Genomic DNA, 14,043 nt, shown 5'->3' with positions numbered 1-14,043 from the left:
GTGCAAATCTTTAAATGCATATCAAGCACTTTGTTCCATTTAATAGGAAAAAGTTGGGGTTGGGGAGAAGCAAAAGTTTGCATCTACTGTAGAAAGCAAAAAAATGAAGAAAGCAGTTTTCACAATTATGTTAGTTAGATCCAACATGACATAGGTCTGTAGTGCAGAACAGGAAAACAAAACATTGAACTGCAAATGCCAGAATTACATAACAACATTTCACCTATCTTTCTTTTTCACTAACCCATGCATTTCTAGCATTGCAGTTGCATTTCAAGAAAAGGAGAAACATCCATGGTTACTGAGTAAGGAAGTACCACCAAAAGACTATAGAATAGATTGGAACTTGAATGCCTTTTTCGGGAACCAGCTGAATGGTTTACTAAAGGAAGATGAATTGTAAAACTGGGACTTCCATAAGTTGATGAAACTTGGGAAATCACTGAATGCATTAAATGATACAATACAGTGATGGGAAAAACCATCTCACTAATTTGCTTTCCAGTTCTCCATACATCTTCGCTGATAAATTAAACATTACAGTTGTTTCAGTGATTACCATGGGAATAGTTAAAAAAAAAATCACTTTTTAAACTATTCATTTCCTGATGTAAATTCACCAAAAAGTAAATGTACCAAAGCACATACATGTCACCATATACAACCCCAAGATTAATGTTCTTGTGGGCATTCACAGTAAATCCAAGAAAGAATAGACTCAATGAACGACCGCTCCCAACCAGTGTGCAAAAGACAACAGCCTGTGCAAATACAGAAAGGGGAAAAAAAAGAGATAATAGAAATAAGTCATGTGTCCTTGACACTGAGTCTATAGGTTGTCAGAACAGTTTGGTGATGGGTTGAGTGAAGTTATCCCCTCTGGTTCAAGAACCTGATGGTTGAGTGATAATAACTGTTCCTGATGGCAGAAGCAAGGATAGAGCATGGCCCAGATTGCGGGGGCCCTTGATGGTGGACACTGCTCTCCTGCGACAGCATTATGTAGATGTGCTTAATGGTGGGAAGGGTTTTACCCATGATGGACTGGGCTGTATCCACTAATTTTTGTAGATGCTTTTGTTCAATCACATCATGATTACTAATTTCTCAAGGACAATACATGGCTACTGAATATCCTCTTTATTCCCAATGTAATCAATATTCTTTGTGATGATTTGGTGCAAAGAGCAGAAGATAAAACTTTGAAGTCACACACAATGGTAACCTTATTGCAACTATAATATTCAATGCACAATTGTTAAAACCCAAAGGTAATGTTCCAAAGAGCAGTCACATGAAAAAATCTTTCAAGCCAAAACTGAAAAATCAGCATGAAGTGCAGCCTTCTGTATGTTCAGCAGTTGTATTTTGCGCAACTACTGTTGGAGACTTTCTCTTTAAAAAAAAATCCTATCGGCAGCCAAGAACATATCTCCATAATATAAAGGCATGCAAGCACTAACTACCAATAAAAAACTACTTTCTCACATCAAGATTTAAGAAATTACATATTTGTTTCATTAGAGAAATCTTTTTCTTAGAACATTTGTATACATACATCACAAGTGTTTGGATAATAGAATTTCTTATTCAAGAAAAACAAGCTCCTGCAAGACTTCCTTCTACAACACAAATAAAGTGGATTCCAGTTAATTGGGACACATCTGGAACAATACATTTTGGCTCAATTAATCGATTGCCCCCAATAGCCGAAGTTTCAAGGAAATAGTTAAAAAAAAATACAAAAAAGGCAAACTCAGTATTAATTACTGTAATTAAATGAAAGCCATGACACATTAGAACACTACTAATACTATAAAACTACATTGGTTCCTAATAGTTAATAACAGAGGAATTTATTTCCTGTACGTTGTCGTGTTCTTTTGATTGCCTGTAAATGAACAAAATTCACTGCAGATACTTAGTGTAGATAATGGACTGCTTCATACAATGCTTTTATTTTCAGTGTTACTTTCAAGATGATTGCCCAAACCTTTAAATTCTTCATAGTTACTAGTTGAAGCAGTGAAATAATTTCATTTTCACTCCTGCCCATTTCTGGCATCTACTAACCTGAATGCTTGAAACTACAGTGAGCAAAACAGTTCTGAACTGTCTTGCTGTTTTTTCTCACCATCAGTGACAAAAATCACTTTTTTTGAAGACAAACACACACATCTAACACCATTTAAAAACTGTTCACTCTAAGCACGGTGCGTTGTCTAACTGCCACACAATTGCACACAACTGACGCTAGCTAGAAACTATTCAGCAATAGTCTCCTATCCCAGTTAAGTGTCCAACATGAAGGGAATCCTGGCTATTTTCTTGATTAGTTTTTGTTCTTTGAGTTGTCCCAAATAAGCAGCTGGTTTGATTAACTGATAGCCCAATTAACCAGAATCCACTGTATTTCAAAATCAATTCTTAGAATCCTATATTCAATTGTTTTATGACCTTCAAGAGATCAATACAATCCATTATTATTTTCTCAAAAGGTAAAACCATAATGAGCTTAATCAAAACTTTCGTAATTATAGAGGCAATTGTTCAAGTTTAAATATATTTGTACTTTTGAATTTTTCCTATTGAAAACCTTGATAGTTGAGTTTGGAATGCCATCTGTTGAAATAATAACTTGCAATGAAATATTAACTAAATTTTACTTACATTGTTTTTTATCCTTTGATGATTAACAGCTGCTTTTAGTGACTCAGTCTGTTGGTGTAAAGAATCAATTTCTTGATCTTTTTCTGAAAGGCTAGATACAATAGAAATAAAAGCAGAGAACTTTGTAAATGCTTACATTTGTTTGACAACATATTTAATCATTACATGAGGATCTCAATTCCAATTTCCTTTATGGGACCTTGGGTGGATTGAAAACCACACAACAACAAAAAACTATTGTTAACTACTCTTAGTTTCCTTCTTTCTCTGTTGAACTTTTTACATTCTGTGTGTCTTTTATAGTACAAAGCAACTGCTGAAGCACAATGTGTTTTCAATATCCAAAAATCTAATTAACATTGGTAATTAATCCAAGACCCAAAGCTACATTTATTTACATCCTAGGACAACATGAAGGACATTAACACCAGGGAACATTTGAAGAGTAGGTAGTAAAATCACCTACCAGACAACACTAATAAAACAGCATGACTATATTAATCAAATCATGTCTTGAATAGCAGATTAGGTTATTATACCACAACTATCAGTTGTCAAGAAAAGATAAAATCCAAGTTTTTCAGCTTAAAGATAAAATAATTTGTGTAGCACTGTTACATAATTTAATGATGTTGAGAAGGCAAGACTAATATAGTATTTTACATGTCATTTGGAAGAGCATATTATAGGAACATGAATTTAAACTAAGAGACTGTAAATACTGTAATCTGGAACAAAATCAAACTGCTGGAAAAACTATGAAGACAGAGGAACAATCGAAGTTTTAGGTTGAGATCCTGTGCAGGACTGTTCAAGAATAAACACAAGACTAACCCAAAATTATTCTCATCTACAAGAGAAAATGTAAAAACATTTAGCAGGTAGGACAACTGCTAGGGGCAAGTAGGTCCTTTTTGATGGATGAAACTTATGCATTTTGCCACTTCACAGCAGTGTTTTGACACTGCAGTAAAGGCAACTTTATGCTTCAGCCACATCTTCTACAGGGTTAATTTAACACCGATGAAGCTTTAACAATCAGAAGAGATTTTCAATCCAAAAGTAAAAGTGCTTTGTAAACCAGGGTATTCGGAGAGAAGGGAATGATGAAAGTATGCTATAATAATAAATCCCTCAGTGACAAAGAGAATATTAAAATATATCCATTTACAACAGTGCCTGGCATCTGATCACATCATTCAATGCCACATGTGCAATGTTCATTGAAGTTGTTATATTAGGAGAATACAATTTTATAGGAGCCAATAAATGTTTTAAAGGCAGTATTGTCTACTGAGGTGGCAGATTTTTATGAGATCTTGCCAAGTTACTGTCATGGAAATAAACTATTCTACAACACTAAAATTAATCATTTGCCTATTCACTTACACATTCAGCAGTACTTCACTTTTCACCAATGCAGCATCCTGTATCAAGGGAATCAAAAACATGAAAAATCCAAGATTACATCCAAGGCATACATGTCATTATTGTAGCAAGATTCCTGGCAATTAACTTAAACTCCTGCCTTCTCCCTATAACCTTTGGTTCCCTTACTAATGAAGACTTAATGACCTTCGCTTTAAATATACCCAGTGACTTGGCCTCCACAGCTGTCCGTTGTACTCCACATATTCACTGCCCTACGGCTAAAGTAGTTCTTCCTCATCTCTGTTCTAAAGTGATGTCCTTCTATTCTGAGGCTCCACTCACTAGTTTATTGACTCCCCCACTCTAAGAAACATCTCCTCCACATCCACTTCAATGAGAACCCACTCCATTCTTCTAAACTACAGCAAGTACAGGCCCAGAGCCATCAAACACTCCTCATAAATTAATCTCAAGATCACTCAGCTCATCTTTTCTTCGACAAGACGGCTTCAAAATTGCTCACAATACTCCAACAGTTTGACCAATGCCTTGTAAATCCTCAGCATTGCATCCTTCCTTTTATATTCTAGTCCTCACAAAATAAATGCTAACATTGTTTTTGCCTTCCTCACCACCGACTCAAGTTGCATATTAACCTTTAGGAAAATTTGCACGAGGACTCCCAAGTCCATTTGCACTTCTGGTTTTTGAATTTTCTCCCAGTTTAGAAAATATTTTACACCTTTAATTCTTCTACCAAAGTGAATGACCATACAGTTCCCTACACTACGTTCCATTTGCCACTTCTTTGCCCATTCTCCCAATCCACCCAAATCCTTCAACAGACTCCCTGCTTTCTCAACAGAAAATGCCCATCACCCACCTTTAAATTGTCAGTAGGCTTGCCCACAAAGCCAATTTCATCATCCATATCATTGACATACAACGGGAGAAGAAGGGGTCCCAACACTGACCTTACGGAGCATCACTAGTCACCAAAAGCCAACCAGAATAGGCCCCCTTTATTCCCATTCTGCCTCCTGCCAGTCAGCCAATCCTCTATCCATGCTGTTACCTTTCCTGTAATGCCATGGGCCCTCATCTTACTCAGCAGCTTATTGTGTGGCACCTTATCAAAGGCCTTCGGAAAATCCAAGTAAAAACATTCACTGACTCACCTTTGTCTATCCTGTCTGATATTTCCTTAAATAGTTCAAACAGATTTGTCAGGCAAGAGTCTCCCTCAAGGAAACCATGCTGATTTAGGCCTTTTCTTAATAAAGTGCCTCCAAATACCTGAAATCTCATTCTTAATAATAAATACCATCCCAACCACTGAGGTCATGTTACCTATAATTTATTCTCCTCCATCCCTTCTAAAAGAGGGGAGTAACATTTATGATTTTCCAGCCCTCCAGAACCATTCCAGAACCTAGTGTTTTTTGAAAGATCACTACTAATACCTCCAAATAATCTCTCCAGCCACCTCTTTCAGAACCCTAGGTTTTCAAAGGAACTCTAGCAAAAATCAATTAAAAAAAATTAATCCTGCTTAATAATCTTATGATTTTCTAAGCTCTTCCAACATCTTCCCAGTGTTAACTGTAATGTGAACTAGTATGGTTTCCTAATTTGTCTTGCTCTTCTCTTGAATAAAATCTTGAATACAGGTGCACTGCCCCTCATAAATGTGGAAATAATTATTGTGTTGATTTATTTATTTTATCTCCATACATAAATTCCATGATAGTAGTGAATTTTATTTTCCATCTTATATTTTTGGACAGTAATTTGCAAATTCTACAAGGATGAATTTCTGCAATCGAAATAAATAATGTCAGAGTCACGTGTAGTACTTATTATAAGTAATCTTACCTGTTCATTGTTTTTATCATGTAACTGCTGAATCTGAATTTTCAGTGAGGCATTTTGATGCTCAAGATCCTATTTCAAAAACAATCAATGCAGTAATTTTTAGATTTAGAACTACAAACTTTAGATTTAGAGTTATAGCAGTGAACAGAGGTCACAAAATTACCTGCAATTGCGTCACATAGCAAGCAACTGCTTCTCTACTATCTGTCAATGTAGCCTTCAAGCTATTAATTTCTTCCTCTTTTGTTTCAAGTCTGCAAGTAAAATGGAAGTCAGAAAACCTACTGATTACATTTACAGAATAATTTTAAACAATTATCAAGTATACTTACATAATTTGAGATTCTTCATTCTGATTGGCTTTTATTGAATCCTAAAAATGTAATATACAAAATTTGTAGAATATACATTTAAGTACAGTATCTTGAGACCAGAAAATTAAAACTAGAATACTGTTAAAATTACAATATCCTGGTGCTAACAATGAGTAATATTGAAATGAAATCTAAATATATTTTATAAATTTTTAAACCAAGAATCTCAACAACATTAACAAGCTGAATAAGATGCATTTTTAACAAACTAACAAATACACCAGTCAGTCATACAGCACCAAAATAGACCCTTTAGCTCCCCATAACAATGCTCACCTCAAAAAGTATGCAACGAAACCAATCTCATTTACCAGCACTTGGTCTGAAGACTTCTATGCTATGGTGATCTAAGTGTCTACCAAATACCCTTTAAACTGTTGACTCAGCTACACCATCTTTTCACAACTACATTCTGAATGAGCTGGATGAGGAAGAGGAGGGATGGGTTAGTACATTTGCTGATGACACAAAGGTTGGGGGTGTTGTGGAAAGTGTGGAGGGCTGTCAGAGGTTACAGCGGGACATTGATAGGATGCAAAACTGGGCTGAGAAGTGGCAGATGGAGTTCAATCCAGGTAAGTGTGACGTGGTTCATTTTGGTAGGTCAAATATGATGGCAGAATATAGTATTAATGGTAAGACTCTTGGCAGTGTGGAGGATCAGAGGGATCTTGGGGTGCATACCCATCGGACACTCAAAAGCTGCAGTGCAGGTTGTCTTTGTGGTTAAGAAGGCATACGGTGCATTGGCCTTCATCAATCATGGGATTGAGTTCAAGAGCCAAGAGGTAATGTTACAGCTACAGTGGCATGCAAAAGTTTGGGCACCTATGGTCAACATTTCTGTGAATAGTTAAGTGAGTAGAAGATGAACTGATCTCCAAAAGTCATAAAGTTAAAGATGAAACATTCTTTTCAACATTTTAAGCAAGATTAGTGTATTATTTTTGTTTTGTGCAATTTCAGAGTGGAAAAAAGGAAAGGAGCACCATGCAAAGGTTTGGACACCCCAAGAGATTTGAGCTCTCAGATAACTTTTACCAAGGTCTCAGATCTTAATTAGCTTGTTAGGGCTATGGCTTGTTCACAGTCACTGTTAGGAAAGGCCAGGTGATGCAAATTTCAAAGCTTTATAAATACCCTGACTCCTCAATCCTTGTCCCAACAATCAGCAGCCACGGGCTCCTCTAAACAGCTGCCTAGCACTCTGAAAATTAAAATAAATGATGCCCACAAAGCAGGAGAAAGCTACAAGAAGATAGCAAAGTGTTTTCAGTTAGCTGTTTCCTCAGTTCGTAATGTAATTAAGAAATGGCAGTTAATAGGAATGGTGGAGGTCAAGTTGAGGTCTGGAAGACCAAGAAAACTTTCCCAGAGAACTGCTCACAGGATTGCTAGAAAGGCAAATCAAAACCCCCATTTACGTTCAGGAAGATTTAGCAGACTCTGGAGTGGTGGTGCACTGTTCTACTGTGCAGCGACACCTGCACAAATATGACCTTCATGGAAGAGTCATCAGAAGAAAACCTTTCCTGTGTTCTCACCACAAAATTCAGTGTCAGAAGTTTGCAAAGGAACACCTAAACAAGCCTGATGCATTTTGGAAACAAGTCCTGTGGACTGATGAAGTTAAAATAGAACTTTTTGGCCGCAATGAGCAAAGGTATGTTTGGAGAAAAAAGGGTGCAGAATTTCATGAAAAGAACACTTCTCCAACTGTTAATCACTGGGGTGGATCGATCATGCTTTGGGCTTGTGTTGCAGCCTGTGGCACGGGGAACATTTCACTGGTAGAGGGAAGAATGAGTAAAATTAAATACCAGCAAATTCTGGAAGCAAACATCACACTGTCTGTAAAAAAGCTGAAGATGAAAAGAGGATGGTTTCTACAACAGGATAATGATCCTAAACACACCTCAAAATCCACAATGGACTACCTCAAGAGGCGCAAGCTGAAGGTTTTGCCATGGTCCTCACAGTCCCCCAACCTAAACATCATCGAGAATCTGTGGATAGACCTCAAAAATGCAGTGCAATGCGGTCCAAGAATCTCACAGAACTAGAAGCCTTTTGCAAGGAAGAATAAGTGAAAATCCCCCAAACAAGAATTGAAAGACTCTTAGCTAGTTACAGAAAGCATTTACAAGCTGTGATACTTGCCAAAGGGGGTGTTACTAAGTACTGACCATGCAGGGTGCCCAAACTTTTGTTTTGGGCCCTTTTCCTTTTTTGTTATTTTGAAACTGTAAAAGGTGGAAATAAAAAATGTAATCTTGCTTAAAATATTAAAGAAATGTGTCATCTTTAACTTTGTGCCTTTTGGAAATCAGGGCATCTTTTACTCGCTTAGTTATTCACAATCACAGAAATCTTGACCAGGGGTGCCCAAACTTTTGCATGCCACTGTATATAGGACCCTGGTCAGACCCCACTTGGAGTACTGTGCTCAGTTCTGGTCACCTCACTACAGGAAGGTTGTGGAAACTATAGAAAGGGTGCAGGGGAGATTTACAAGGATGTTGCCTGGATTGGGGAGCATGCCTTATGAGAAAAGGTTGAGTGAACTCAGTCTTTTCTCCTTGGAGCAACGGATGATGAGAGGTGATGTGGTTGAGGTGTATAAGATGATGAGAGGCAATGATCATGTGGATAGTGAGAGGCTTCTTCCCAGGGCTGATATGGTTTTAAGGTGCTTTGAAGTAGGTACAGAAGAGATGTCAGGGATAAGGTTTTCTTTTCCCTTCACAGATACTGGCAAGTGTGCGGAATGGGCTGCCGGCAGCGGTGGTGGAGGCAGATATGATAGGGTCTTTTAAGAGACTCCTGGATAGGTACATGGAGCTTAGAAAAAAATAGAGGGCTATGGGTAACCCTAAGTAATTTCTAAGGTACATGTTCGGCTCAGCATTGTGGGCCGAAGGGCCTGTATTGTGCTGTAGGTTTTCTGTTTCTAGATTCCAACCACCTCTGGGTGGAAAAAACTTCCTCAGATCCCTCTAACTCCCTTATTTCTCACCTCAAACCTAGGCATTTCACTTTCAACAGCCTTCATTATGGAGAGAAATTTCTCAGTCTCCGTGCCGCTCATACTTTTGTATACTTCCATCAGGTTTTTCCCTCAGTCTTTTCTACCCCAAGGACAACAAATCCAGTACAGAGAAATTCTGGTTAATCGGGCAGCCGCTTAGTTGGGACAACTGTCAAAGAACAAAAACTAACTGAGAAAATAGCCAGGATTCCGTTTGTTTATTTGGGACACAATGCTGCTAACTGGGATGGAAGACGGCTGAAGTTCCTAACTAACATTAGTCGCGTGCACTTGTGTGGCCGTTAAACACTACACCATGCTTAGAGCAAACAGTTTTAAAATAGCATCAGTTGCATGCATTTGCGTTTCAAAAGCGGTGATTTTTGTCACTGATAGTTGGCAAGAAATAAGCAGCAAGACAATTCAGAACTATTTTGTTCACTGTGGTTTCAAGTATCCAGGCTTGGCGATGCCCTAAGCGACCGGGAGTGAAAATGAAACTATTCCACTAATTCAACAAGATAGGAAGTACAAAGAATTTAAGGCATCAACACTCATCTTGAATCTTACAATAAAAATGAAGATTAGGAGGATGCAATCATCAAAAACATTGTAGAGGGCAGTCCATTATTTGTACTAGGTGTCTATGCTGATTTGCTCATTTACACTCAATCAAAAGAACTTAGCAGCACACTGAATGAATTCCTCCATAGTTAACTATTAGGAACCATCACAGTTTTATAGTATTGGTAGTGTTCTAATTTGTTCTGTATTTCTTTTAAATACATTACTTGTTACTTAATTTGTCTTTTATATTTTAACGATTTCCATGAAACTTCAGCTAATTAGGGCAGCCGCTTAATTAGGCCAAAATATACTGGTCACAATGTGTCTCAATTAAATGAATCCACTGTAGATCTATTCTACAGCATTCATCCCAGGCAACATCCTGGTAAATCTCCTCTTCACCTTCACCAGTGCAATCACATTCCCTCTTATAGTATCACAAACAAAGCTCCACACAGTACTCCACCCAGTGCCCAACAAAAAAAAAAATCTGTACCATGACTTCCATGCTCTTGTCCATGTTCTATGTCCCACCTGGGACTCAATATTCAATTGTTAGTACTCTTGAGAAATTCAAGTCAACTGACACTTTTGTATTCTTAATTACTAGATTTAAGTGGACATATTAAGTTTAGAGAAAACAAAGTACAGATGCAGTACTCGCAACTTTAATAATGTTAATGGAGAGATACTACTTTTGCAAAGCTAGTTCTGAAATAGTGCAAACTAGCGAAAAAAAATTTGTACTTCAGTTACCCTTTTGGTTGCAGCTCTCTTTCCCTTACCCTCTCCCTGCCCCAAAATTATAAATTGTTAGCTGATTTGCACATTAATAACAGTTCATTTTTAAACATACTTGGGGTACAATGTCTGATTCACATCGATTTAACTTAATATAGGTACTTCACTATTAATAGCAGCCCAGAAATACTGAACAAAGATTTATTGTATTTAAAAAGGCATATTTTAAAAGGCGGCAATTCTTTAACCATTTGATTCTAAGACAGAAGATAAACAATTTGTGAATAGATATGCACACAATTATTTTTCTACATTAGAAACCCCATCTAGATATGTAATATTGGAAGTTCCTATTAAGAAGGTGAAAAAAGGTATTATGTTTCACTAGCTTCTTCATAAAGCATAATTGGAACAGGTGTCTCACAGGTTTCCCCTGGGTGTTCCATTTTCTTTCCAAGTTCCAAAGGTGGGCATATTATTAGGTCAATTGGCCTCTGTAAATTGTCTCTAGTGTATAGATGAATGGTAGAACCTGAGAGGCAAGGCAAATGCACAAGAATAAAATGAGGATGGGTGCTTGAAGGGAAGTGTGAAATAAGTGGGCCATACTGGTTCTTTCTTTTTATGTATCTAAATAAACTATCAAAAAGGAATTTTATCCTTTTATCAGTTATCTTATTCTTACATCAGTTACCTGTTCAGATTTTTGAAGTTCGAAGTTTTCTACCTGTTTCTTGAGTAAATCATTTTCTTCTTGCAAATCCTAAAGATTTTAGCAAATAAGATATGAACCACACAAGTACATGTTACTCAGCATAGCAAAGTATCATGCCTCAAGTACAGCACTTTACAGAAATAAAAGAAAATAACATGGCATTGATCAATTAACAAAAATATCTAAATACCTTAATTCTTTGGCCATTGTTTTCTAATTTGAGCAATTCCTTTTCCAACTGGTCTTCAACATTCTTGATCTTTTCATCCTTCTCAACTAGACTGGAGTAATAAAAGCAAGTTAAGGACCATACAATTTCAACTGGTTTCCTCAAATTAATTTATTAGAATACTTACTTCGCCTGGAGCTTTGCCACCACAGACACTGAATCCTGCTAAGGATAAAATAAACAAAGTTAGAAGGTAATGACCTCAAACTATCATAATTCAAAATCAAATGAAATATTTTCCACATACACCCAGAGCAGCATTACCTGAAATACCAAGACAAAAATCAAGGCTACTGAAATTTCTAGATTATGACTTTTTCTTTCAAGGGTTATGTATGAGTCATCCCAAAATGTGCATACAGAGAGGGGAAAAATCATGGAATAATAGAATTGATCTCTTCTATGAAAATCCCACAATGAATAACTGGCCAGATTCTGAGATAAGGAATGGTCAGCTGAGCAGTAGAACGTCTTAAGGATAAGAAAAAGACAAAAGCCTTAAAAACTCACCTATTAGTGTTTCACACCACTGCACTAGAACCTTGAAATGTCATCAACAGAAGATTTAAAATTCTTGGTGCAATAACTTATTTGCTATAGTATCTACAGAAATATTATGTAGTTCATTTAACTACAAGGGATCTAAATTATTATCAAGTAACTTTCTATGGAGAGATCACCAGGGACAGCACTGAAACGGTCAGCAAAAAATTCATTCATCTAAATTCCAGCGAATACAGGCCAGAGCAATCTAACACTCCTCACACATTACACTGGTACCTTCCCATCAGGCCACAATAGGAATCTATTAAAAAAATCAAAATTCTACAAAAAAGGTCGTAATGAAGTGTCATCAAAAACTATCCATTTCTCACACCACAGATGCTGCTCAATCTGTGGTTTACGTTCAACAATTTTATTTTTATGTGAGAACAAATCAAGGCAGTCACTAAAATTGAACAATACATACACCACATAAATTTACAAGATCATAACATGCAGCCTGGCCATTGCAATTTGAGAGAAATGCCTGCATAGTATTTGTGAAAGTGAAGAAACAGAAATTAATCTGAGGAGAATGGGTTATGAGGATTTTTTTTATGCAGCCAAGAAAATAGAGGGGAAAAGACAAATCCTAACAGCCATCTCAAGCTTTTTAGTTTTGTTCCATGATGACAGATGAAGAGAACTTGGGCATTCACAAATCTAAGTTCAGCAACATTATAAACCTGGATTTCAAGTATAAAATTGCATTCATCAGTGGGTGCTGTACAATTTCAAGTTACTGATCAAATACTTACCTGGTTAATCATTTGAAACTGTAGCTGCTGAATCTCCAAGTTCAAAGCATCATTTTCCTGTAGAACATTCTATTTAAACCAAAAACATACTTTTTAGGTGAAATTTTTGAAACAAACAGAAGACTTGCATATTGTGACTATGTACCTTTGGCTGAAAATACTGAATCTCTTTAATAGCATTAATAGTTAGAATTAAGTCAATTCAAAAATACTGAAGTGACATAATTTGTTTTCAGGCAAATGGTGCCAACTGAAAAATCTAATGCCCGAACTAGAATAGAAAGTCATGAACAAGTATTGTAAATAAAACTATTTGTTTTACTTCACTTGTGTTGTTAGCTAGAGAAAAGGAATTATAAAAGTAACATTTAAATCCCGATAAAAGATAGATGAAAATGATTCATTTATTTGATAAACCACAAGCTAGTTGAAAATAAAAAAACTACAAATTTAATTTAACATATCTTATTCAGGTGCTACAGATAAATTATAAACACAAGAGATCCTGCAGATGCTGGAAATCCAGAGCAACACAAACAAAATGCTGAAGGAACTCAGGAGGTCAGGTAGCATCTATGGAAATGAATAAACAGTCAATGTTTCAGGCTGAGACCCTAATCAGGACTGGAAGTAAAGGGGGAAACATGCCAGAATAAGAAGGGAAAGGATGACAAGCCAGAAGGTTACACCCAGTAGTCTAATGAACACATACCAGCTAAAGCAGATACAGGTGGGGGTAGGGGTGGAGCATCTGCTCACATCTCCAGCACACAGAGAAACAAGGGACAACAAAATTCAAAAAGAAAGTAACTTTTCTTTCTTTTAAAATTTTTCTCTGTAGAGTTAAATAAATGAAAATCACATGATCACTATTTCTGCCGTAATATTTTGAGATTACCTGAATTCCAGCCATTTTGTTGGCAGCTGCTTCTGTACTTTCTGCCAATGCAGCCTTCAACTTAGTAACTTCTTCTTCTTGTGCCTTAATTCTTTGAGCAGAAAAAGCTTAAGTCAGAGAAGCAATTATTAAACAAATGACATTTCAATACCTGAGAAAAATACTTACATTTTCTCAAGATCATCCAATTTTGGTGTTGTAGACATCTATAAGAATGAAGTCATATTAAAAATCAGTGACAACTAATAATTCATAATTGTAACTTTACACATCT

At 36.5% G+C, this 14,043-nt stretch overlaps 1 protein-coding gene across 5 annotated transcripts in view; it reads right to left on the bottom strand.

The window, feature by feature from the left end:
- ktn1 (kinectin 1) overlaps positions 1-14,043 on the bottom strand; it is a 131,201-nt gene that overhangs the window by 22,882 nt on the left and 94,276 nt on the right. For 4 of the 5 annotated variants that reach the window (XM_063049305.1, XM_063049297.1, XM_063049331.1 and 1 more), the window contains 11 exons: positions 13,938-13,975; positions 13,770-13,860; positions 12,872-12,940; positions 11,698-11,735; positions 11,532-11,622; positions 11,321-11,389; positions 6,249-6,289; positions 6,080-6,170; positions 5,917-5,985; positions 4,060-4,097; positions 2,671-2,761 (listed from right to left, as the gene is read on the bottom strand). In XM_063049305.1, coding sequence (XP_062905375.1) covers positions 2,671-2,761; positions 4,060-4,097; positions 5,917-5,985; positions 6,080-6,170; positions 6,249-6,289; positions 11,321-11,389; positions 11,532-11,622; positions 11,698-11,735; positions 12,872-12,940; positions 13,770-13,860; positions 13,938-13,975 — 726 coding nt within the window. The remainder of the gene's footprint in view (positions 1-2,670; positions 2,762-4,059; positions 4,098-5,916; positions 5,986-6,079; positions 6,171-6,248; positions 6,290-11,320; positions 11,390-11,531; positions 11,623-11,697; positions 11,736-12,871; positions 12,941-13,769; positions 13,861-13,937; positions 13,976-14,043) is intronic. The other variant, XM_063049322.1, reaches the window with a different exon arrangement.

Source organism: Mobula hypostoma, chromosome 1, assembly GCF_963921235.1.
Source record: "Mobula hypostoma chromosome 1, sMobHyp1.1, whole genome shotgun sequence".
Lineage (NCBI taxonomy): Eukaryota > Metazoa > Chordata > Chondrichthyes > Myliobatiformes > Myliobatidae > Mobula > Mobula hypostoma.
Note: the sequence above shows the minus strand (reverse complement) of the source record. Positions and strands in the feature narration are given on the sequence as shown.